We start from the raw sequence: 22,083 nt of genomic DNA on the forward strand, positions 1-22,083 counted from the left end.
TTTCTGTCTTCGCTAGTTGTGTGGCTCTTCGGCGGCGAAGTACTTTGAGTGGACCCCTTCTAAAATGCATGTTTTGATAGTAGAAATGCATACATGAAAAACATGATTTAATAATTATGTTTTATGAGACGCTTTGAGATAACATGCTTACTGAGGCTAGTTTGAATTATTACTATTTTTCCTATAACCCATGTTCTTATAGAATATCCGATGGATGACGATATGATATTTAGAACATGTTTTGCACACCTCTTTATAGTATAGATGATGGATGACTTTATACTATGAAGTTGTTTTTCAATATATATATGTTCAGTGGTTTTGTACTTACCTAGTTGTCTTTTCCGCTACGGGACGTAGGGATAGATTCCGGTCCGTCCTGGGCGACGGTTTGGTGTTGGCATAGGGCCTGGAGTGTGTTTTCTCTGGCTATTTAGCACAGAGACGGGGAGCCGGCATGGGGCCTGGGGGTTATCGGACAATTCACTAGTGATTATTATATATACAAGTTATGATTTTTGGACACTGCACATCATGCTAGGTTTTGGAAAACCTATGTTTTTCATTATATATATGTGTTTTCATAAACCTAGGGGTTAATATGTTGATAACTGTTTTATTATATTTATATCAAATTGGTCCACTCATGTTTGTTTTGCGCACCCTTCAGGACATACGAACGAGGATTACGATTTAAGCTACGAGGTTTTTCCCTACCAGTGATTCAATGTTATATTTCCTCTGCTTCGACATCTATTGTAATATAGCACTCCTCTATCTTGAATTTTGTTTGTACTCTGTGATTAGACGTATGCTCTGATATTATGTGTATGACCATAATTTTATTAATTAGAAGTTGAATTTTTATATTATGTTGCTAGTTCCTTCTGCCTGTTTTAGCTTATTTCTAAGCTTTTACTTAGTTAAATGGCTTTCGTCACCCTTCGGGTGTCGGCCAACACGTGGCCATCCCGATGTCCCGAGGACATCGGGATCGGGACGTGTCACCTATAGTTCTTTTCTGACCATGTTGTTGTGTTTTGGACGTCAAAATACGAATAAACACCTCGAAGGACTATATTCCCTATTTTCCGACGAGGTGCCGGGACTTGCAGACATTTTCTGATCATATTCTGGCCACGATTAGCCATGAGGAAGGTATATTTCGACTCCTTGCTTCACGAGCTTCATTTTGGTATTTTAGTTCACTTGTTTTGACTAAGTTTCAAGCTCCATCGAAGCTCGAGAATTCTCCGGCCGATTTCTGGCCTTCTTCTTCCTTTGGTCCGGTGACCCACAAACCTTAGACCCAAAACCCTTTTCACCCAACCCATTTGGGCAGCCCAATCCCTTAGCCTTTTAAACCAAAGGACCCAATTAAATTGTAATATCCTGAAAATTTAAATATATGAATGTGTGGAGAAAATCGAAAATAAATCGATTTATAGTTATGAAAATAGAATTGGGAAATTTTAGCGTTTTGTTTCCGGAAATTTTTATAATTTATGTATTGGTATTATTGAGACTTTATATGATTTTTATTTGAGAATTTATAATAATTTATTTGAGTTTAGTCTTAAAATTAAACTAATTACGAAGTTTAGAATTTGGAAATTTATTTTTTAAAATCCATAGACCATTTGAGATCACAATTTATATTTTTAAATAGAGCTCGATCTCATGAACGTGTGGGCGCAAATTGTTCGTGTATCGGAGTTATAACGAAGAAGTTATTAACGTTGAAAGTTAGGGATATTTTGGTAATTTTCCTTCATTCTAGAAGGCTTCAGATTTTTGGAGCAAAATCTGGGGAGCCACGTGTGTGGCCAAGATTGAAGGAATGAGAGAAATTGAGGGTGGAGATGGAAAAGAAAGGAGAGAAAAAGGAGGAACCGGACGAAGGAGAGGGAGGAGGAGAGAAATGGACCAATGAGAAGAGAGAACAAGGAGGGGAAAGGAGAGGAAGTGCACCGGATCCTTCGAACCGATTCTATATTTCCGACCTAACCCGGCCTTCTCCACCTCCTCCGATGGTTTTTCGTCGATTTTTCCGACGAACTATGGTACCGGATCCGTCGGAAAGGAGAGAAAGTGCACCGGATCCGTCGGTTTTTCGTCGATTTTTCCCTCTGCCTATTCCACCATATATTAGATGAAAATTTGCCCTGAAATTATGCAAACCGCATCGGTGGGTGTGTGAGTTCATAGGTGTCAATCCATCAAATCTGATACAAAATCCTTCAATTACCACCACCAAAATACTCCTTTGGAGCTCAGGAACAAAGCCCAAACAAGTTTGGGGGCGTCGGAGTTGCTATGGAGTCGAATTGAGGACACCCAAATTATAGAGTTCCGGCGGGTTCGTGTTGAATTGACGCTTTTCCAGGCCAAATTGGCCTTGGTCACAGGTGTGAAAGTTGTTCCTCTCCTTGAACTCTACTCGCCTGTAAAATTTGGTAATTTTTAGAGTTGGTCGGAATTTGGTAATTCTATCATTATCACCTGTTGTTTGAGTGAATGATATAATTTCTTACCGTCTCTTGTCCAAAACATTTGTAATATTGTGCCAATTATGCTATATATTTGCAGGATGCATAGCAATTGGGTGTCAGTAAAACTGTCTGCCCCATATTTGATCATGTTTAACTGGGGAATTTCATGGTCTAATTAATTTTGACGGATTTGAAAGGCTTTTAAAACAAATTAGAACCGAACTTTGGAATCTACTACCCCAAACAAATTGGCAAAGAAAAATCAAAGCACAAAAGTAACACACTGCAAATTACCGTAATCAGAATTCATCAGGTCATGTACATAACTACATACTACATAACATTTACTTAGGATATGAAATGGTGAGATCGATAAATTCGAAATCATCATTATATTGTTGTTCTTATTACATTAATATAGATATATGTAGCCACTATATATACCTAGAAGAGTAAATACCATACCAATGCATTAGGATTTCCACAATTTGTTGTCCTGACACAATCGACCGGATTCGCTGCAGTGTAGTCAAAGCAGATGACGACTTCCACCAGATACGGGCTCACCCCGTTATACTTGCACATAAGAAGAGGTGCTTTCCCTCCTATAGTCCGTCGAATGGCCAATTCAAGGTCGATATAACGATATGGATAGCCTGGTACAATCCAAGTTGTTTGAGAAAATAGATGGAGTGCATTGTAGGTAGACCACAATCTATAAGCTTCACGGAAGTATTGTGTCTGGGAAAATGTATTGTCCGAGCACCTGCCGTGCTTGTTGTACTCATACTCCCAGAAATCCATATTTGTTTGTCTAATGTTGAAGTTGGGCCAGGAATAGGACAAAAGTAGTTGCAGATATTGATTGTCGGGATCATTCATCTGAAGCACAAAGACGAGAAAGTACATGCATTTCAGAAAGCCGCAGGAAAAAAAAAAAAAAACTGAAATTAGTATATGTATGCGATGTGCACCTCACTACGGCTGAATGCGGTACCAGCGCAGGTTAAAGGAGCAGCTGGATTGGTGCTGCTGCTTGGCCAGAGGCCGTGCGTCGTAAAGGTACGGGGCAGTACTGGTTGGTCTCCGCAGATATCGGTTCCGTAGCAGAAGGCCAATGGGGATTGCTGGACGAACTGGAAGATGTCATATGGTGTGGCAGCATTGATCTTTCCGAGAGAGGTGATGAAGTAAAGAGTGAGGACAACGAGAGCAATCTTGAAGAAGTGCATGATTGTCAAGCGGTTATCAGAAGAACATAGGGAGGGAGAATGGGAGGAGAAAAAATAAAGAAGGCTAAAGAGTGAAGTAGGTGTGAATTAACATTTCCAAGGAATTAACAGGTGTTTAAATAGTTAGAATTAAGGTGAAGCTAGCTAGCAAACAAGATAATAATTAAGGTCAAGTAAGTGTGAACATATACTGAATTAGGGAATATGCCTCTTTCTTGTTATCCAAGGCATTGCATTCTCATATGCATGCTATAAAGGGCAGTAAGCGTGTAGTGGTTGATTCATCATCAACCCAATAGTGGTTTCTCATATATCAGATTCAGACCCTAAGCTAGCTAATAGTCTCAATTTTAGATTATAATTCTGTTTCAAAAATCCATTCAGGACCATGCTAGCTAAACATGGTTCTGATCGAATAAATACATAAACGATTTGGACATTATTTGTGTATCTTATCTTGTAAAAACGCACAACTTACACTACACTTGATTTGGTCGTCCATTCAATTGATTATTGAAGTTTCAACTTTCAACCACTACCTTCTAGCAGTAGTAATTCTTACTGAAAGTTTTGGAGCTCTCCTCTTCATGGCTTCTATTGAACTTATCCCACTTGCAGATAATTAATTAACTTGTGGATTCAAGTAAAAAGCTATTTCAATTTGCTGCTGCTAACCCAGGAGCTAGCCTTCAGACCGGGGAACTCATATCGTCCTATTGACACCCGCTTTGTCGTTGCAAGGCGACACCGCAGGATGGATATCTGCGGATAGTCGTCAATCATCATTTCGTTTCATGGTTGTATTGCTTCATATTTGCAGCTTGTTAATACAACATGCCGTTTGTTTAGTTAATTCATTAATCAAACATGATCAAATATACAACAAATAAATTTTTATCGACTCCAAGTTTGAGTAGTTAGAATTGAGGTTAAGGGTAGAGTGTAGAGAAAGATTCAGTTGAAGCTAGCTAGCAAAGAATTAATTAAGGCGAAGTGAGTGTGTGAACATATTCTGAATTAGGGAATGCCTCTTTCTTGATGTCCAAGGCATTGCATTCTCATATGCATGCTATAAAGGGTAGTAACTGTCTATTGGATGATTCATCATGAACCCAATCAACCCAATTACAGTGGTTCCTCATATATCAGATTCAGACCCTATGCTAGCTAATAGTCTCAACTTTTAGATTATAATTTTGTTTCAAAACTCTACTCAAGATCACGCTAGCTAAACATGGTTCTAATCGAATAAATTCATAAACAATTTGGACATTTTTTGTGTATCCTATCTTCTAAAAACGTACAACTTTACACTACACTCGATTTGGACGTCCATTCAATTGATTATTGAAGTTTCAACCACTACCTTCTAGCAGTAGTTATTCTTATCTTTGAAATTTTGGAGCTCTCCTCTTCATGGTTTCGTTTGAACTTACTTATAACGCTTGCAGATAATTAATTAACTTGTGGATTAAGTAAATAGCTATTTCAATTGGAAACTTTAATGAAAAGCTCCCGGTACTATTCACTTTAACGAAAAACCACATTTTAACACTAAAATGTCAATCATGGTACTATTCATTTTATCCTTTATTTTGTCATTTTCGTTAAAACTCGAAGTTTTAAAACCCTTTCCTGCTGCTAACCCTAGTGCTAGCTGATAAGTGAATTTTATATTATATATTTAACCCTATTCTTGGTATATTTTGGTTCTTATTTTGGAAGAATTTTGATACTTTGAATTGTATTTTCGATATAGGACTTTTGAATTCCTCTGGAGCAAAACGTGGTCAAATGGATGAATTTTGGAGTAATTCCAGTTGGAAGACGTTCATGAGTCACTTGGCTTGATCATATCAAAATATCAGATTTTTCTACCAAGCGATGATTTTCTGGCGATAGAATAAAGGAGCAGCATGCAATGCTGTCAAACTGACGTATTGGGTTTCTTTGGGCTTTTTGGCATCTAAGATGATGTCTTTTGGGTTCAAAGCCTTCTGCACTTATGTTCGGGACATCTCAAGCTTTATTTCTAGCCATTTTGGACCTGTTTTGGAGACCTGAAGATCCAGAAACGTGGCTGTTTTGAGGCTGTGCAGATTTTGGGCGAATTTATCTAGTTAATTTAGGATTATGTTTCCTATTTTATTTCAATTTATTTGGTTTCCTAGTTTTATTCTAAGACCTTTTAGGGTTTTATTTTGTAATAGTATAAATAAGACTTTTAGCCATTAGGGTTGAGGGAGGAGAGGCAACATAGGAGAGAATGCACGCACTAATTTAGAGAGACTTTGAAGTTTATTTTCAAGGTGTTCTCTACCCTTATTTTTAATAATATTTCGTTGTATGATTGTTAGTAACTAATTTTCGTTTGCTAGGGCGAAGCCTTGAACCTTAGCATGAATATGTAGTCTTTATTCAATTGCTCATGATATTATGCATGTATACTTTGAATTATTAATCATTGTGCTTGAACTGTCTCTATGTCTTAATGCTTAGCTACCATTAGGATTTTTAGATAAGTAATCGGATGCAATTCGGTCGGAATATAACCGGAGGATTGAGTATTGCTTCTTGTGGTTAATAATTGTAATTTCACCTAAGGCGAATATCACGCTCTTAGGGGTTGCATGGTTTTTCAAAAGGTTTTCATAAAACTTAATGAGTCTTGCATGTTTATATTTGATCTGAATATCACAGACGGATTGCGTGTTAGATATATGTTCTTGCTTGAATATCACGAGGATAATATGCATAAGGAAAACCTAACCTTCAAAGTTGCATGTGTAATTCATAAGTAATTGGTAAAACTACATAGGATTGTTAAGGGGACGGCGGAACCCTAGGTTTTTAACTTTATTTTCAAAATTATTTTCTTTAGTTTTTCTTTGTTAACTTCTTTAATTGTTTTATTTTAAAATTCGTTTTTATTATTTTAAATTCCAAAATCAACCTTTAAGAAATTTTTTTCTAAATAATTAGCTAAGGATTAGTTTAAATACAAATTATTCAATCAATCTCTGTGGAAAACGTCCTTGCTTGAGCTGCTATACTACGACAACCTTGTACTCTTGCAAGTATTTTTAAGTGTTTTTATCCCTACTTTTGTAGGTGGTAAAAATACCTACCGCAAGCCCTCATATCGCCCTATTGAGTATTGACACCATCTTGGTCGCTGCAAGGCGACACCACAAGGTGGATATTTGCGGGTACTCATCATTTCATTTCACGGTTGTATTTCTTCACAGTTGCGGATTGTTAATACAATAATCAAACATAATCAAATATACAACATATAAATTTCTATCGACTCCAAGTTTACAATCCATGATTTCAACAACAAAAGGATTTCATCAACTTCTACGCCCTTATTGATGCATGTTGTATCAAGTACTACGTACTCTTGTACTTCTTGTTGCCTTCCATGACCGAAACTATACTCTTCACATATACAAGAGGCGAATGATTTGCTTTGCACAGTGGAAAATAAGACGGTGGTGGAGGAAAACAGGGAATAATCCTTACAGCAGTTTGAATGGGAAGATTTTTAAGGTTTTTAGTACGGATGTTATAGCAGACTATGCATCCATTATCCGTTAACAGAAGAACCTCGTCGCTCTTCCACATTGCCAATGTGTTGCGCAGGTGGACAGGGGACATTGAGAACGTTGGGATCTTGGATGCAAAGTGTTTTGTCCAAACACTACCTTCATTAGTCCCACCACCACCAAAATCATCATCCATTAGCCACATTTCAAAGGTTAGTGCATCACCATCCTCAAAAGTATATATATTCAAGCGAAAAAGAGCGATGGATTCATTCCACACCTTAAGACGAATGTCAAGGCCAACTCCTCTGAAATCGTTGAACTCTAGCATCTCATGTGGTAACAGTATGTCATGAAACACCTCACAACTCATGTCAAACAACACGATCACTCGCCTAATCTTTTCTTCCTCCTGATAGGTGGCATCATAGCTATGGACAAATTCCTTTTGTTGCTCACTTCCTATCCAATAACACATCCCCTTGAAGTACACCTGAAAAGTTTCAGGCCAAAGGAAAGTAGTTTCCGTTTCTAAAGAACAAGGCTTGATCTCTCTCCACGAATCTGTTCCCAAGGTATACACTACTACCTTGGGAGGATGAATAAGCAAATGTTTTGTGTCGCCATGCAATTCTGAACCAGAAAATCCAATTTTGACAACTTTGTAATCTTTAGATTTAGGATCATAGCCTAATCCCAAAACATCGTTGAACCGACTTGTTAGTGGCATGTAAGGCATACCCAACCACCAAGGATGAGGATCCCTACGGGATGCTTCGTCAAACCAATCTGGAATGTATGTCTCCAAGGGAAGGACCCTGAATTCCTGAATTGCCGGATTCCACAAAAGCACCTTAGTAGAATTAGGCCGAGCTAGACAAATGATCCCATCACAATGACCTATAACATGAAATGATCGATCATCTCCAATCTCTAGACTCATAGAAAGAGGAATATTGATGTCCTCGATCCCAGAAAGAGTGCTACACTTATGCACACCATCATCGTCATCATCAACAATGACATTGTCAAAAGTAAGTACTGAGAATACGGATTGAATTTTGTCACCATTTGGGTCTTCTGTAGGAGGGACTAACATTCTTTTTAAAAGGACACGAGTGGATTGATCGTCCAGCAAGGAATGGGAGAGGTGTTTGTCGACGAACCTGGGGTCGTTGATGAGAGCATGCCACCATTTAGCGACGCACTTGAATCGTATCAGAGATTTCGGAGGCAAAGTTGACAGAATATTCACCAACAAATCTTGTCCAATTTTGGATGTTTTGTTCGTCATTCGTGCAATGTCAAGTATCGACCTCACCCTTGTTCTATTACACTCACAAAAGCCAACACAACAAGATCAGAAGATTCCACAATTACACATTCTCTTTAATTAAGCTGATTCTCAAAAGCTCATATCATCTGGCACAAACGTTAAAATCAGCGACAAAAGCATGATCTTGGCTAAAAGATTCTGAAAAACTCAGTAGCATTTGAATTTGCTTTAATTTACTAATTAAAAAAAAAAACTCATGGATACATTAAAAAATTTAACCCTACTGAAAATGCCAATTGAAATTCAAAAGCGAAATAAGAATTGAAACAAAAAAAGTATCGTTCTTTCATTTAAAAAAAGATATATATATAAACTGAAATTGAATAATAAAAAGCTAGAAATAAAGTTACCTTGTTGTATACTAGGCAGTAGGAAGAGGAAGAGACCGAAGCAGAAGCAGCGCTGCGAGTGAGAGGGAAAGGGGCAGACTCGGCGCAGAAAATCTATCTTCTGCGTTTTGTTCGTGCAGCTGCCTGCGATAATGCGATGGCAGAGAGGGGTTTTTATTTTGATTCTTGTGCGACCGTTTTTCAACACCGTCCCAAATTTACAAACTTACCCTCGGAAATTCGTCCACAGTTTGCTGTCTCCTTTTCAGTGTCTCATTTGTGTTTGCTCTCTTAACTTTTTAACAGTTATCTATGCCTATAAACTTAACTTTTAATTTAACGGTGTTATTTTTTCAAAAGACTAATATAACAAATAAAAAGAAAATAAAGAAAAGCAAAAGGTGCCAAACTCTCCACCTACCCGATAACATTTTTTTAAAAATCTCCGTCTAAGCGCTAGACGGCTGATTATCGTTTCGATTAATCCCTAGGCATTTGAAAATTAAGAAATAGCGTCTAGACTTGTTTAGCGGTTGCCTAAACCGCTTAGGCACCTGCCTAGGCTGCCCAAACCCGCCTAGACACTTGCTTAGTTCGCAACTCTTATTTAGACATAAAATAGATAACCTTTATTTTGTATTTATCTTTTTCAATAATTTGTACGAGATTTGTTAAATACTTATTTGAATACATATTATATGTTTGCTTCCATGTTTTCATTATGTTAATACTTTATAATCTTTATGTCATTCTAATTTGCAATTTATGTCTCTCAATAAAAATTATGTATTTTTTTTAAGTGTACATAGGCAGTTATTTATACGATATAATAATTTACTTAAATTCTAGATCCTAACTACCGTCCTACTAGCGTCTAGCGTATTTTAGAACATTGGTCCATAATCAACCACCAAACCACACACAAGCTCGTTGGCGGCCACACTAATCAACAACGCAATCCAAATCAACGCACAATACTTTTGAAGGAATTGAAATCTTTGGCTTTCTTTGGTTTTTTAGAAAATGTGGCTATCCTCAAATTTCCGAAAGAACCAAAAAAATGAATTGTGGCTATCCTCAAATTCCATAAAAAAAATAATGAATTGTGGCTAATCCTTAGATTCCAAAATACCAAAAATTTGTTGATGGGCTAGATCCATCATATAAGGGTTTTTGCAACAACACTTCTCTAATTTGAAGAGAGAGGAAATGAGAGAAATGGTGAAGTGGTAAGCTTCGTCGCTGATGAAGAGCTTCGCAGACGACGGGTGGGACTGGTTGAGATAGATGGTCGTTGGGTAGTTAAGGGATGCTATTGTTTTTCTTTAATTTTTTTTTAATGTTAACACTGTTGAATTAGTGTTGCCACTCAGTACTACAGTCTGGTGGTATTCCTCTTCACTTAGAAGTGAGAGGTCTTAAGTTTAAATCTCGTGGATGGTAAAATTGATACCAAATTAGGCTGCCCATTATGTGGCTTAGCCGAACTCATTCTCCCCTTAGTATAAAAAATATTGATGTACTAAAAAAACACTATTGAATTGGTGTTAAGTTGAAGCATAAGTGTCACAAAGTTAGAAAGAAGACATGATGAAGACACTAGTTTTGGGACATCAAACTCCTGGCCCCTCAATTTGTTTCTATTTATTACATTAAAATTAATGGAAGGTTACATTAATAATGGTATCTCCCCCTTTAAGGTCGCGACTGTAGGGTCTAAAGAATGTTTAGGGGAAAAAGGAGCAAAGAGAGGATTACAAAATTTAATCATTGAGAGCACAACTACCATATTGTGGAAAGGGATCCTCTCCGGATCCCTTCCTCCTAATCCACCAAGTCTGGGGATCCGGGCCATTGAAATTTGATTCAACAACCAAAGTTATTATAACTTTTAAAGTGTGCCCTTATTTGTAGCCATTAGATTCCTGGACTTGGTGGATTAGGTTGGTGGATTAGGAGGAAGAGATCCGGAGAGGTTCCCTTTCCCCATATTGTAACAATGTTAAAGGAGCCTGTAAACATGGAAATTCCTATGACAAATGAAACGAGAACACGTGTATAAAATAATATTTTGTATTAATTTTGGGGTTACAATCTCTTTTACAATTTGATCGTTTGATTCTATTATCGTAAGGTGTAGATTTGTGGATGGACTGTTGATCCAAATGGTCGTTGGGGCTTGATCTTGATGAACAGTTGTGTGGATTTATTCAAGGGCCTTTGGGCTTGATCTTGATGAACAAGGATGAACGGATTTTCAAGGGCCTTCGAAACTTGATCTTGATAAACAGTTGTGTGGATTTCTTCAAGGGGTCATTGGGCTTGATCTTGATGAATGAGGATGAACAGATCTTCAAGGGTCTTCGGGGCTTGATCTTGATGAACAGTTGTGTGGATTTCTTCAAGGGCCGTTAGGCTTGATCTTGATGAACGAGGATGAACGGATTTTCAAGGGCCTTCGGGACTTGATCTTGATGAACAATTTCTCCAAGGATTTGACAAAGAATGAAGAGAGCTTTCTTGATCCTTTGGGATTCTTGGGAATTTGGGAGGTTGGATGCTTGAAAGCTTTAGAGTTTCAAAGCTTCAAGGATTTGGGGAATTCTCTTTCAATTTGGGAGTAGAGAAATGTATTTGTCCATTGGTGAAGTGAAATGAATTAAATTGGCTTCTATTTATAGAATTTTTCAAGGTCTAATTTTGAATATAATATTCAGATGAAATGAATCATTTTTGCCATGTGTTCACACGTGTCCTATTTGTACTTGATGACTTATAAGATTTATTTTCGATTTTTGTTAAGTCACATGCTACGTGTAAAATTTATGTGACACGTGAACGTTGAAATTTTAATGCATTGGTCAACATTTATTTCATCGAAATTTCGATGTCTACAAATGCCCCCACTTCAAGACGCGTCATATACATGTGCTTGTCATGTGTACAAGATGCACTTTGAAGTCCCTTAACGTAGATGTCGATCCAAGAGCCATCGAGACTTGATCTTGAATTCGGCTGGAAGATTTTCTAATTTCCTCCAATTTGTTGATTTTCCATAGGCTTAATCTTGAACAGAGCTGGAAGGTTTTCTGGTTTCCTCCAAAGGTTGATTTTCCACAGGCTTAATCTTGAATTGGGCTGGCGGGTTTATTTATTTATTTATTTATTTATGCTAGACTTCCTCCAATGACCGAATTTACTCATTTTATTTGGAGCTAAATTTGATTCAAGGGTGGTGGACACTTGATCTTGAATCAGACTTGTGATTTCTTCAAGGGTCGTCGAGGCTTGATCTTGAATGAAATCGGAAAGTTGATTTCAAGTGCCGGCTGATTGCTCTCTTTCTCTTTGTCTTGCAGGGAAGAACAAGAACAAAGAAAATGATAGGGAGAAAGCATGCTATAAGATACTCATGCCTCCAGTATCGGTCTAATTTTGCTGATAAGTGTAAACTGTTGAAATTATTGGATTTTTTAGAGTTGATTTTTAATGCTTGAAGTCTACAATTCTTCGTTTGAATACTTGACTGGAAATTATTGGTACATTCCTAAATGAGTTACTTTTGGGGTACTGTCTTGCGGCCTTGTTTTGAATACTACCCCAAACTTTTTTTGTTTTGAACAAACGATATTATCTACACCAATGATGATTACAATCACTAGAGTTTATCTTTTATTGACCCTAAAAACTATTTGGGCCTAAACACCTTCCCATGTGTGCCTTTTAGCCATCGACATAATCCATCAGCTAGCTCGATTTTCCCTTCACAGTAGTTGTTTTTGTTGTTTAGTTAAGGATTTCTAGAAATCAAAAACTTTTTTTGTTTTTTTGTTTTTTGTTCCCTCATTTATGGCTTGTTAATACAAGCTATCGTTGCATATAAAAATAAAATAAAAAGGACGCAGCCTTATGCCAACCATATTTTTTAAAATTATTATTATTAAATAGATGATTCGAAACTTTTATAATAACTTAGATGAGGAGGGATGTTCGAACTTGACACACAAGGTAGAAATCAACTTCCAATCTACTAGGATATTGGACCACATGCATTATGCCCAACCATATAAATATCAAGGATTGGTAGCCTTACTCGATAATTACTTGTAAAACGGTCTTTGAATCTCAAAAATTGCTAAAATTTATTTATTTTAATACATTCGATATTATCTATACTAAAGGGTCGAAGAATGGCCAAACCTCACAGTGGCTAGTAATATTGCTTTTGTTTGAATTCGCCTTTAGTCACATGTATAAGGAAATTTAAATTTCATTCATTCACTAATCACCCGAGAATCATACTCATAAAGTAATTATCCAAAATTTAAAACAAAACACCAATAAATAATTGAAATACATAGAAAAAGAGTAATGCTAGGAGGCTAAATTTGTAGACAAAATTTGCAAACCAAATGATGTGTCACCAATAAGAAATGATCATGTTCATCCATGTTCAATTAATAATCTAATCAACAACTTAGATGTCATTTAATTCACAAAATTGTCTTTAAATTTAGTCTCCCTAAGGATCCTAACATTACTCCATAGAAAATTGTTCAAAAACTTGAACCAAATATTAAGAGGGCGTTTAGCCACTAGGGGGAACTCGGATACATGTTGGCCCCTGTTTAAAAGTTCTAATCTTCCATCAGTGTAGATGACTCTTGAAAATCAAAAAACTACATAGTGGTAACTTCGGGATTATCAACTTGAACAAAGTTAGTCTGTATGACTTTACGACGTGAATGATACTTAGCAACAACATGAGTAAGTGCTCGGCAAATGCATGACCAATAGTCCTTGGAACCACAATGGTAACATATGTCTATTTCTATGGTGGTTGTGCCTTACCTTTATTCTTGAAGTTGAAAGTCTTGAGATCTGGAGAATCACGCTTTGAAACCACAACGGTAACACATGTCTATTGGACCCCAAAAGTGTGGCAAGCATTGTTCATTATGGGAAGCTGAGATATCCACCAACACATGAAGCCACAGGGTATTCTCTTCTTTACGATCAGCTCTACCATTTTGAAGGCCTCCAAAATTACACTTCCGGAATCATCTACCATCTTAGTCTCACATGTTTGATTTCGTTTGCTTCTTATTTTCTTCAAAGTTTCAATGGAGAATTAAGGTTGGGTTTTGCTGAAATGACTGAACTTTTAAATCCCCCAAACATAAGTTGTGATGGAATGTGGTTCTTCTGATAAGTTGCTGATCCAATTGTTGTTTCGATGTAGGGTTGAAACCGAATACACTGTACTTTAATCGATGCGGGGATCCTTCTATAGCTGCAATGACTGAAATCCACCATTTCAGGACTATGCCAGTTTCTGGTCCTCGGAGCTACCCTGTGAGAATAGCGGTTGTGGGAGACCTTGGCCTTACTTACAACACAACTACCACAATAAGTCACTTGACAAGTAACAATCCTGATCTTGTTCTATTGATTGGTGATGTTACTTATACAAACCTCTACCTCACAATGCATTCAGAGAAAGTAGCTTTGGCCATGGGATCTTTGAGGTACTCATTTTTCTGTTTTTCTGTTTGGCAAATATCCAGTTTGACAATGCATTAAATTGCATTATAATTTAATGGCGGACGAGAACTAAAGCAATGTGTTTTCTTCCCCAATAGAAATGGCATTTTCTTCGTGCTCCTCGATTCATGCAATTGTTGCGATAACGTGTTTGATTGCAGCTGTCATGGGTTCTTATTGGCTCGAATTCCCACCACCTTGGACGGCCCGTCCGAGCCCCTCACCGTCCCCTTTGATCCCAGTCTGCACGACAACACCTTTGATTTGTCGGACGACGATCAGCGAGTCCGTTCATTTTATCATGCTTGGAGCCTACACTGACTTTAGCAAATCAGGTTATTAAAGTTTGCCTGATGTTTTAGCTTATTCCTTGCCTAAATATTCCTATTTTTTGCATTTCTTTTTCTTTACAAGTCATTTCTTTATTGTTTCTATCCCCATTAAATCAGTGATCACTTTGCCCATAGGGCAACAATACAGGTGGTTGAAGCAAGATCTGGCTAATGTGGACAGATCTACAACTCCCTGGTTGGTAGCTACTTGGCATCATCCCTGGTATAGTACCTATGAGGCCCATTACAGAGAGGTAGAATGTATGAGTTTGGAAATGGAAAAGCTACTGTGCTCTTATGGCGTTGATATAGTGTTCAATGGACATGTAAGTAACGATAACCACCAATAATTGTCACAAACCAATGATTGTCACAATCTTTGATAGGTAACAGGTTTCTTTCTTATAGCCAGAAACCATGTGGAAGAAGTGGTATAAGGGTCATTCGACTGAGGCTTTCTTGCATACCAGTAACTAGATAGTGATAGAAAGTTAGAAGGAACTACATCCCTATGATAAGCAGAAGACGCCCACTGCACGTATAGACATGGCGTATCCGGAATATCTAGACGTGGATGGGTAGTACGACTGCTCAGTTTCCCTTGATGTCAGTGACTACCTGAGCTGGACGACTCCTAGAATTGGCCAAAATAGTCATTCCATGAGAATAGCCTTAGCCAACTGAATGATTCAATTCTGTGGGACCCAAGTCTCTAATCGGAAGAGGCAATTAAGTGCAGGACCCCTGCCCATGAAAGATGTCGCGTGAACAAGATGGTCTGTCCTTAACGTGCAAATCTTCATGAAGTGGCTTGATTTCAAAGTGTTTCAATACTAGTTAAACGACCTATGGGATCAAAGTTGCGAATCTGAAGGATATGGTTTTTTAGGAGCGACTTCGCCTACACCTCACACTAAAAAACACCTCCGAGAGCCAAAGATTACTCCTGAAGTGGTCACGTGGGTCGTCTGCTTCTGTAAGTAAGACACCCAACCAACGACCCTACGACTACAGGCCTAAGGTAGCCTGTAAGCCGAGACTTACACCTGCTATGAGTACGCGGACTTGCTTGCTTACTTACAGCAGCACTTCCGGCCATCAGTCTATGATTTAAGTTTTGCTGGGACAAAGTCGTGTGTCACAACTATAGCAGCTACATGGACTTCCTCTGCTTCCTATGAGAAGTACGATTCCGCATGATGGCTCTATAAGTAAAAAATCTCGCAATGTGCCCCGGAAGGGCCAAAGCTCAAGAAGCCACAAAGTCGAGTGTCACGACTATAACAGCTATGCGGACCTCATCTGCTTCCTATGAAAAGCACGAGTCCAGCCAATGACTCTATAAGTCAAAAATCTTGCAACGTGCCCCGATAAGGCTAAAGCTCAAGAAGCCATTGATGTGAATTTAAACTAACCTAATAAATTGTTACAACCGCCCCCAAAATAATTGTATTATTTGTTATTTTAACCTAGACTGCCACGTGGCAGCCATCTAACCCTCTTTCTTTTCTCTTTTTCTGTCCCCCTCCCTCCGAGACCTCTCTCTTCTTCCTCTCTCTCGCTCTGTACTCTGTCTCTCTCAACTATCCCGTAGCTCTCTCTCTCTCAGCTCTCCCGTACCTTTCTCCCTCTACCTCTCGCATCACTCTCTTCCTCTGGACACTAGGATCGTGTCACCAGCAAGGAGGCTCGCAACGAGCCCAGGACCCCTGCCTTGCGAGTTCGACGGCACGAAGCAAAGCTCCGGCGAACCTTTTCTCTTTTTTCGTTAGGTAAGTCACGAATCTCTCATTCTCGTTGTTGGCATGATGCTTGGTTGCGTTTTATGTGCTTGATCATTCCCTTTTTACGTAGGTTGTACCATGGAATCGAGTTGGGTTAAGCACACCTATTTTTCTGGCGAACCGTGAGCTTCGAGGGGATTTCCGGTCACCTCCGACCGTGTTACGATTATTTGAAGGTAGCAATCTCTTCATCTCCTCTTGTTCTTCATGTTTGTACTTAGATCAGAACGTAGAGCCCTTGTTTTCAGGTGACCGAAGCCGTAGCAGCTCTGGCCTTCTTTCTCGGCAAACCAGGCCTTTTAGGCCGTTTAGAACCACCCTTAGGCTTCAACCTTTTATTTTTAGTTATGTTGTTTTAAAACCCCAAAAGGCCACGGGCCTTATTTTGAAAGGCCTTGGGCCGGTTTTCATTAACGGGCTTAAAGGCCTGCCCTTTTGTAAGGCCTTAGGGCCGGCCTTTGTATGTGTATGCGAGCAGTGGGTGTGCAGCCCATGTGTGTGTGTGTGTGTGTGTGTGTTTAGGGTGTGTGTGTGCGTTTAATACGTGTGTGCGTGTGTGTATATGCATGCATGTGCATGCCGTGCTTGTGTGTGTGTGTGTGTGTGTGTTTAGGGTGTGTGTGTGCGTTTAATACGTGTGTGCGTGTGTGTATATGCATGCATGTGCATGCCGTGCTTGTGTGTGTGTGTGTGTGTGTGTGGTGTGTGTGTGTTTGGGCTTAAGCCCAAACCCCCTTTCTTTACCCTAAAGCCTTTTTAACCCTAAAACCTTAGAATTCTAAAACCTATTAGGGCCTAACCCATCCAACCCAATTTCCTTATTTTATTTAGTTCAAGCCCAATCTTTTAGAAAATCCTTTTTATTTATTTATTACCATTTTTGTGCTTAGGTAAAGTTGCTAGTGGAGAAATTCTTAATCCTTATCCGCACGACTCTTCTGCTAAGGAATATTTGTGAGTTGACCCCTTCTAAAATTACATGATTTTATAATTTAATTGCATAAATGATTAGCATGCTTACAAATTTATGATTCGATTTATGTTAAGCCTGTTTACTGAATTTATTGTTTTCGTCTCGTGTTTTTGGTGAGGAAATAAAATTAGCCTATTTTGAGCTATATTTTAATATATCATATTTTCTATAAAAACCGTGATCTGGTAGACTATCTGATGGATGATGATAGGATGCCAGAACATGTTTTAGAAACCCCTCTTTATAGTTTAGACGATGGATGAATTTATACTATGAAGTGGTTATTTATGAGAGGCGTAACTATTTGTGCGTACCTAGAGGACATTATGCTGCCTGGGGCGAGGATTTGGGGTTGGTATTTAGGCTGGGAGAAATAATCCCTAGCTACGGGTTGAGGGACATGGAGCAGGCATTGGGCCAGGAGTTGGTAATCTCTGGCTACGGGCGCAGAGATCACAGAGCAGGTATTGGGCCGGGAGTTATATTATTCAGTGATCTTTCTAGCAGCACACCACGTTTACGAGACGATTTACGATGCGTTTACTATTTTGATTTCTGTGATGTTGTTCCGCGATATGGCTTTTTGAGATATTTTGGCATGCTAGGATTTTGATTAAATCCATCACTTATTATGCTAGTAGTTTTCATTATATAAACAGTGGAGGTTAGTATTTTGATAATTATTTTATTGTTATTGTATATATGAGCTTGGTCCACTCACCTTTATTTTACGCCCTCATTCATGTCATAGAAACGAGGACTACGAGACGGCATGCGAGGCATTCCCCTACCAGTAGCAATCTATCACTCACTTGTGTGATATCTTGTAATGATCTTTCCTTTTTGTAAATTTTGTTTTAGATTGTGTCTTGTGCACCTTAGACACTTCCTTAAACTTTGTTTATTACTCTTAAATTCTGATGTTTATTCATGAATATTTTCTCCTAATTATTACTCTTGTAATCAATTAATGGCTTTCGTCACCCTCGGGTGTCGGCCAGCAATTGTTTATCCTGGTATTCGAAGAATATCAAGGTTGGGGCGTGTCAGATTGGTATCAGAGCGTAACCTTGGCCGTGGTGTGTCGACGAGGTCAACGGGCCCTTTAAGGGAAGTGGATTGTAACATCCCACATCGCCTAGGGGAGTGATCCTCAAATGTATATTCCCATCCCTATCTAGAACGAGGCTTTTTGGGAGCTCACTGGCTTCGGATTCCATCGGAACTTCAAAGTTAAGCGAGTAGCGCACGAAAGCACTCCCATGATGGGTGACCCGCTGGGACGTTCTTATGTGAGTTCCTAGAAACAAAACTGTGAGGGCGTAGTTGGGGCCTAAAGCGGACAATATCGTGCTACAGTGGTGGAGCGGGCCCGGGAAGTGGTCCACCCCAAGCCGGGATGTGGCAAATGGTATCAGAGCATGGTTAGGGTTTCTTTCCACCAATTTGGTAAATTTTAGTCTTTCTAAATCTTGTTATCTTTGTCAGAATCATGGCTAATCCTGGTGGGAATGTGCATCGGCAACCTCGTACTTCTATAATAGGAGAAATCCAATAGTTTACTAATGCTTTAATGAATGCTCTTCCTGGTCATAGACTGAATCAGACATACTTAGAAATTGCTAGAAGTCATGGAGTTGTTGAGTTGAGATCTATGGGGAATGGTGAGGAGGCTGAACAATGGTTGGAGAAAATTGAGGATATTTTACAGGCTATGAAGTGTCCTCTAAATGAGTGGGCAAGCACTGCAGGTTTCTTTATTCAGGGTGAAACTAGGAGTTGGTGGAAATCAACGAAGGAATCTCATCCACCTGGTTCTTGGATGACTTGGGCTGCCTTCAGAAAACGTTTTATTGCCTATTTTTTTAAGCCCTAGCTATAGACTAAGGAAGAGACAGGAGTACTTAGAGTTCCAACAGGGTGATCTTAGCATCACAGAATTTGACAACACTTTCAGGTGCCTGGCTAGACATCATGACGGGACTTATGATAATCCGCATGCACAGATGGATCAGGCGATAATTGCACTGAATCAGGAGTACTGTACACTAGTAGCTGCTCAGAGACCCAGAACTTATGAGAATATAATCAAGATAAGTCTAAGTATAGAACAGTCTAAGTGGGATACGGAAATACAGGATCAACCTCAGACTTGGAGCCAACCCCAAAGACAGAATAGACAGCGGAATCAGAATTTTCGGTCGCGGAGTACCAGGGAATCAGTAGGCCCCTCCAGTTTTGTGGGTCCCAGACATTCTTTTTCCTTTAAACGATCAGGATGGGGCTTAGAGTCTTCCAGTGAAGGCTCAGGCAACGAGTCAGCGAGACGATATTTCAGTCATTTCACTCCAGGATATTTAGTCTGTAATTAGTGTGGGTTACGTCATCGAGGGAGTTGTGGGATGACTGTTGTAGTTTGTCACAGGTGTGGAGGTACCAGGCATTTCGTTCGTGATTGTCTTTCAACACCACCTGGTAATTTTACCTCTGGCTCAAACTACGGTGGATATCGACCAGTGCAGAATGTTGGCGCCGACAAAGCTATGATGGCAGTGGCAGTAGTAGTCAGAGCTATGGTAGCAGTACTATTCTGAACTATGGAGGTAGTAGAGGTCTAAGTTTCATAGCATCTTTAGGTTTAAACCCAAGATCTCTCAACAATTTTTTCAACCACAACAACTCACATACACCATGAGACATACCACGAAACTCAGCTTCTGCACTTGACCTAGCCACCACTTTTTGTTTCTTGCTTATCCAAGTAACTAAATTACCACCCACAAACGTAAAGTATCCAGATGTAAATCGCCAATCAGTGATAGAACCTGCCCAATCTGCATCTGTATACCCTTCGACATTCAAATGACCATTCTTGGAGAAAACCAAGCCTCTGCCAAGAGCCATCTTCAAGTACCTCAATATACAGGTTACTGCATCCATATGAGCTTTACTAGGTGAGTGCATAAACTGACTTACCACACTAACTGCATAAGCAATGTCAGGACGAGTGTGTGACAAATAAATTAATCTCCCCACAAGCCTCTGATATCATTCTTTATGAGTAGAAACTTGATCTAGAAATAAGCCCAGACGATGATTTTGCTCAATCGGAGTATCAACAGGTTTGCAATCTAACATACATGTTTCAACTAACAAATCAAGAACATACTTCCGTTGAGACAGAAAAAACCATGCTTGGATCGTGCAACCTCGATTCCAAGAAAATATTTCAATTCACCCAATTCTTTCATCTCAAACTCAGTATCTAGGTACTTTTAAAGGCGTTGTATCTCCTTATGATCATCACCAGTCACCATCATGTAATCAACATAAATATCAATGCAATTAGCTTACCATTTTGTTGCTTTAGAAACAAAGTATGATCTGAATGACTCTGGATATACTCAAACTTCTTCATTGAACTTGTAAACCTCCCAAACCACGCTCTAGAAGATTGTTTCAAACCATACAAGACCTTTCGTAACCTGCACACAACACATTTTCCAAGAGATATTCCAATACCAAATAGGAGATCCATATACACTTCCTCCTTAAGATGACCATGAAAGAAAGCATTATTAACATCAAACTACAACAAAGGCCAATCCTGGTTTGCTTCTAAGGAAAAAAGAACACGCACATTATTAAGTTTGGCAACAGGAGCAAATGTCTCCTGATAGTCCACCCCATAGGTTTGAGTATAACCCTTAGCAACTAATCTGACTTTATACTGGTCAATAGAACCATCTGCTTTGTGCTTAATAGTAAACACCCATCTACATCCAACGGCTTTCTTCCCGTTTGGTAAAGGAACCAAATCCCAAGTAAAATTATTTTCCAAAACTTTCATCTCAACTTTCATGGCATTAACCCACTTAGGGTCAGACAAAGCATCTTGCAATTTTGTTGGAATTGATACACTATATAGCTAACATATGTAAGATGCATATGGTTTGGACAAACGATGAGTAGACACATAATTGTTGATAGGATATTTGGCTTTGGCATGCATATCAAGCTCATATTGTACTTTAGGTTTTCCACGATTAGCTCGTGGAGGCAACTGATAAGTAGAAGAATCGTCAGAATTTACCTCATGTATGCCACCATCTTGTACCAAACTATTAGAAGAATCATCTCTAGAAAAACCATCATCAGGCAACTCGTTAGACATATTAGCAGCAGGCAACCGATCATCAGAAGGTAATTCGTCAGACCTACTAATAGGCAACTCACTGGGCACATCTGATCTATCGTCAGTAGAAATAATTCCGGGAATGACAGGTTTTTGTAGCAAGGGAAGGTGCACATACGCAATACACCCAAACACTTTCGGAGGAAGCTTTGATACAGAAACAAGATAAACATGTTTTTGTAGCACATCAAACAGTGTCTGAAAATCAAGAACCCTACTTGGAACACGATTGATCAAATACACAGCAGCCAAAACAGTATGACCCCACAAATGATTATGAACACATTTATCCAACATCAAGGAGCGAGAAACCTCCAT

At 38.9% G+C, this 22,083-nt stretch overlaps 1 protein-coding gene and 1 pseudogene across 2 annotated transcripts; one reads left to right on the forward strand and one right to left on the reverse strand.

Moving 5' to 3' along the window:
• Nucleotides 1-16,013, forward strand: part of LOC126584404 (purple acid phosphatase 15-like) — a 31,423-nt pseudogene extending 15,410 nt beyond the window's left edge.
• LOC126587597 (protein SUPPRESSOR OF NIM1 1-like) lies at nucleotides 6,944-9,095 on the reverse strand. 2 transcript variants are annotated; one of them, XM_050252680.1, is made up of 2 exons: nucleotides 8,959-9,095; nucleotides 6,944-8,600 (listed from the first exon to the last, which is right to left on the reverse strand). In XM_050252680.1, the coding sequence occupies exon 2, from the start codon at nucleotides 8,564-8,566 to the stop codon at nucleotides 7,118-7,120; it is 1,449 nt and encodes a 482-aa protein (XP_050108637.1). In that variant the 5' UTR covers nucleotides 8,567-8,600; nucleotides 8,959-9,095; the 3' UTR covers nucleotides 6,944-7,117. The 2 variants fall into 2 exon arrangements, with proteins under 2 accessions (XP_050108637.1, XP_050108638.1); XM_050252681.1 differs by having other exon boundaries at nucleotides 6,944-8,694; nucleotides 8,959-9,086.
• Nucleotides 16,014-22,083: the final 6,070 nt, after the last annotated feature.

The sequence above is a fragment of the Malus sylvestris genome, chromosome 10, assembly GCF_916048215.2.
Source record: "Malus sylvestris chromosome 10, drMalSylv7.2, whole genome shotgun sequence".
NCBI lineage: Eukaryota > Viridiplantae > Streptophyta > Magnoliopsida > Rosales > Rosaceae > Malus > Malus sylvestris.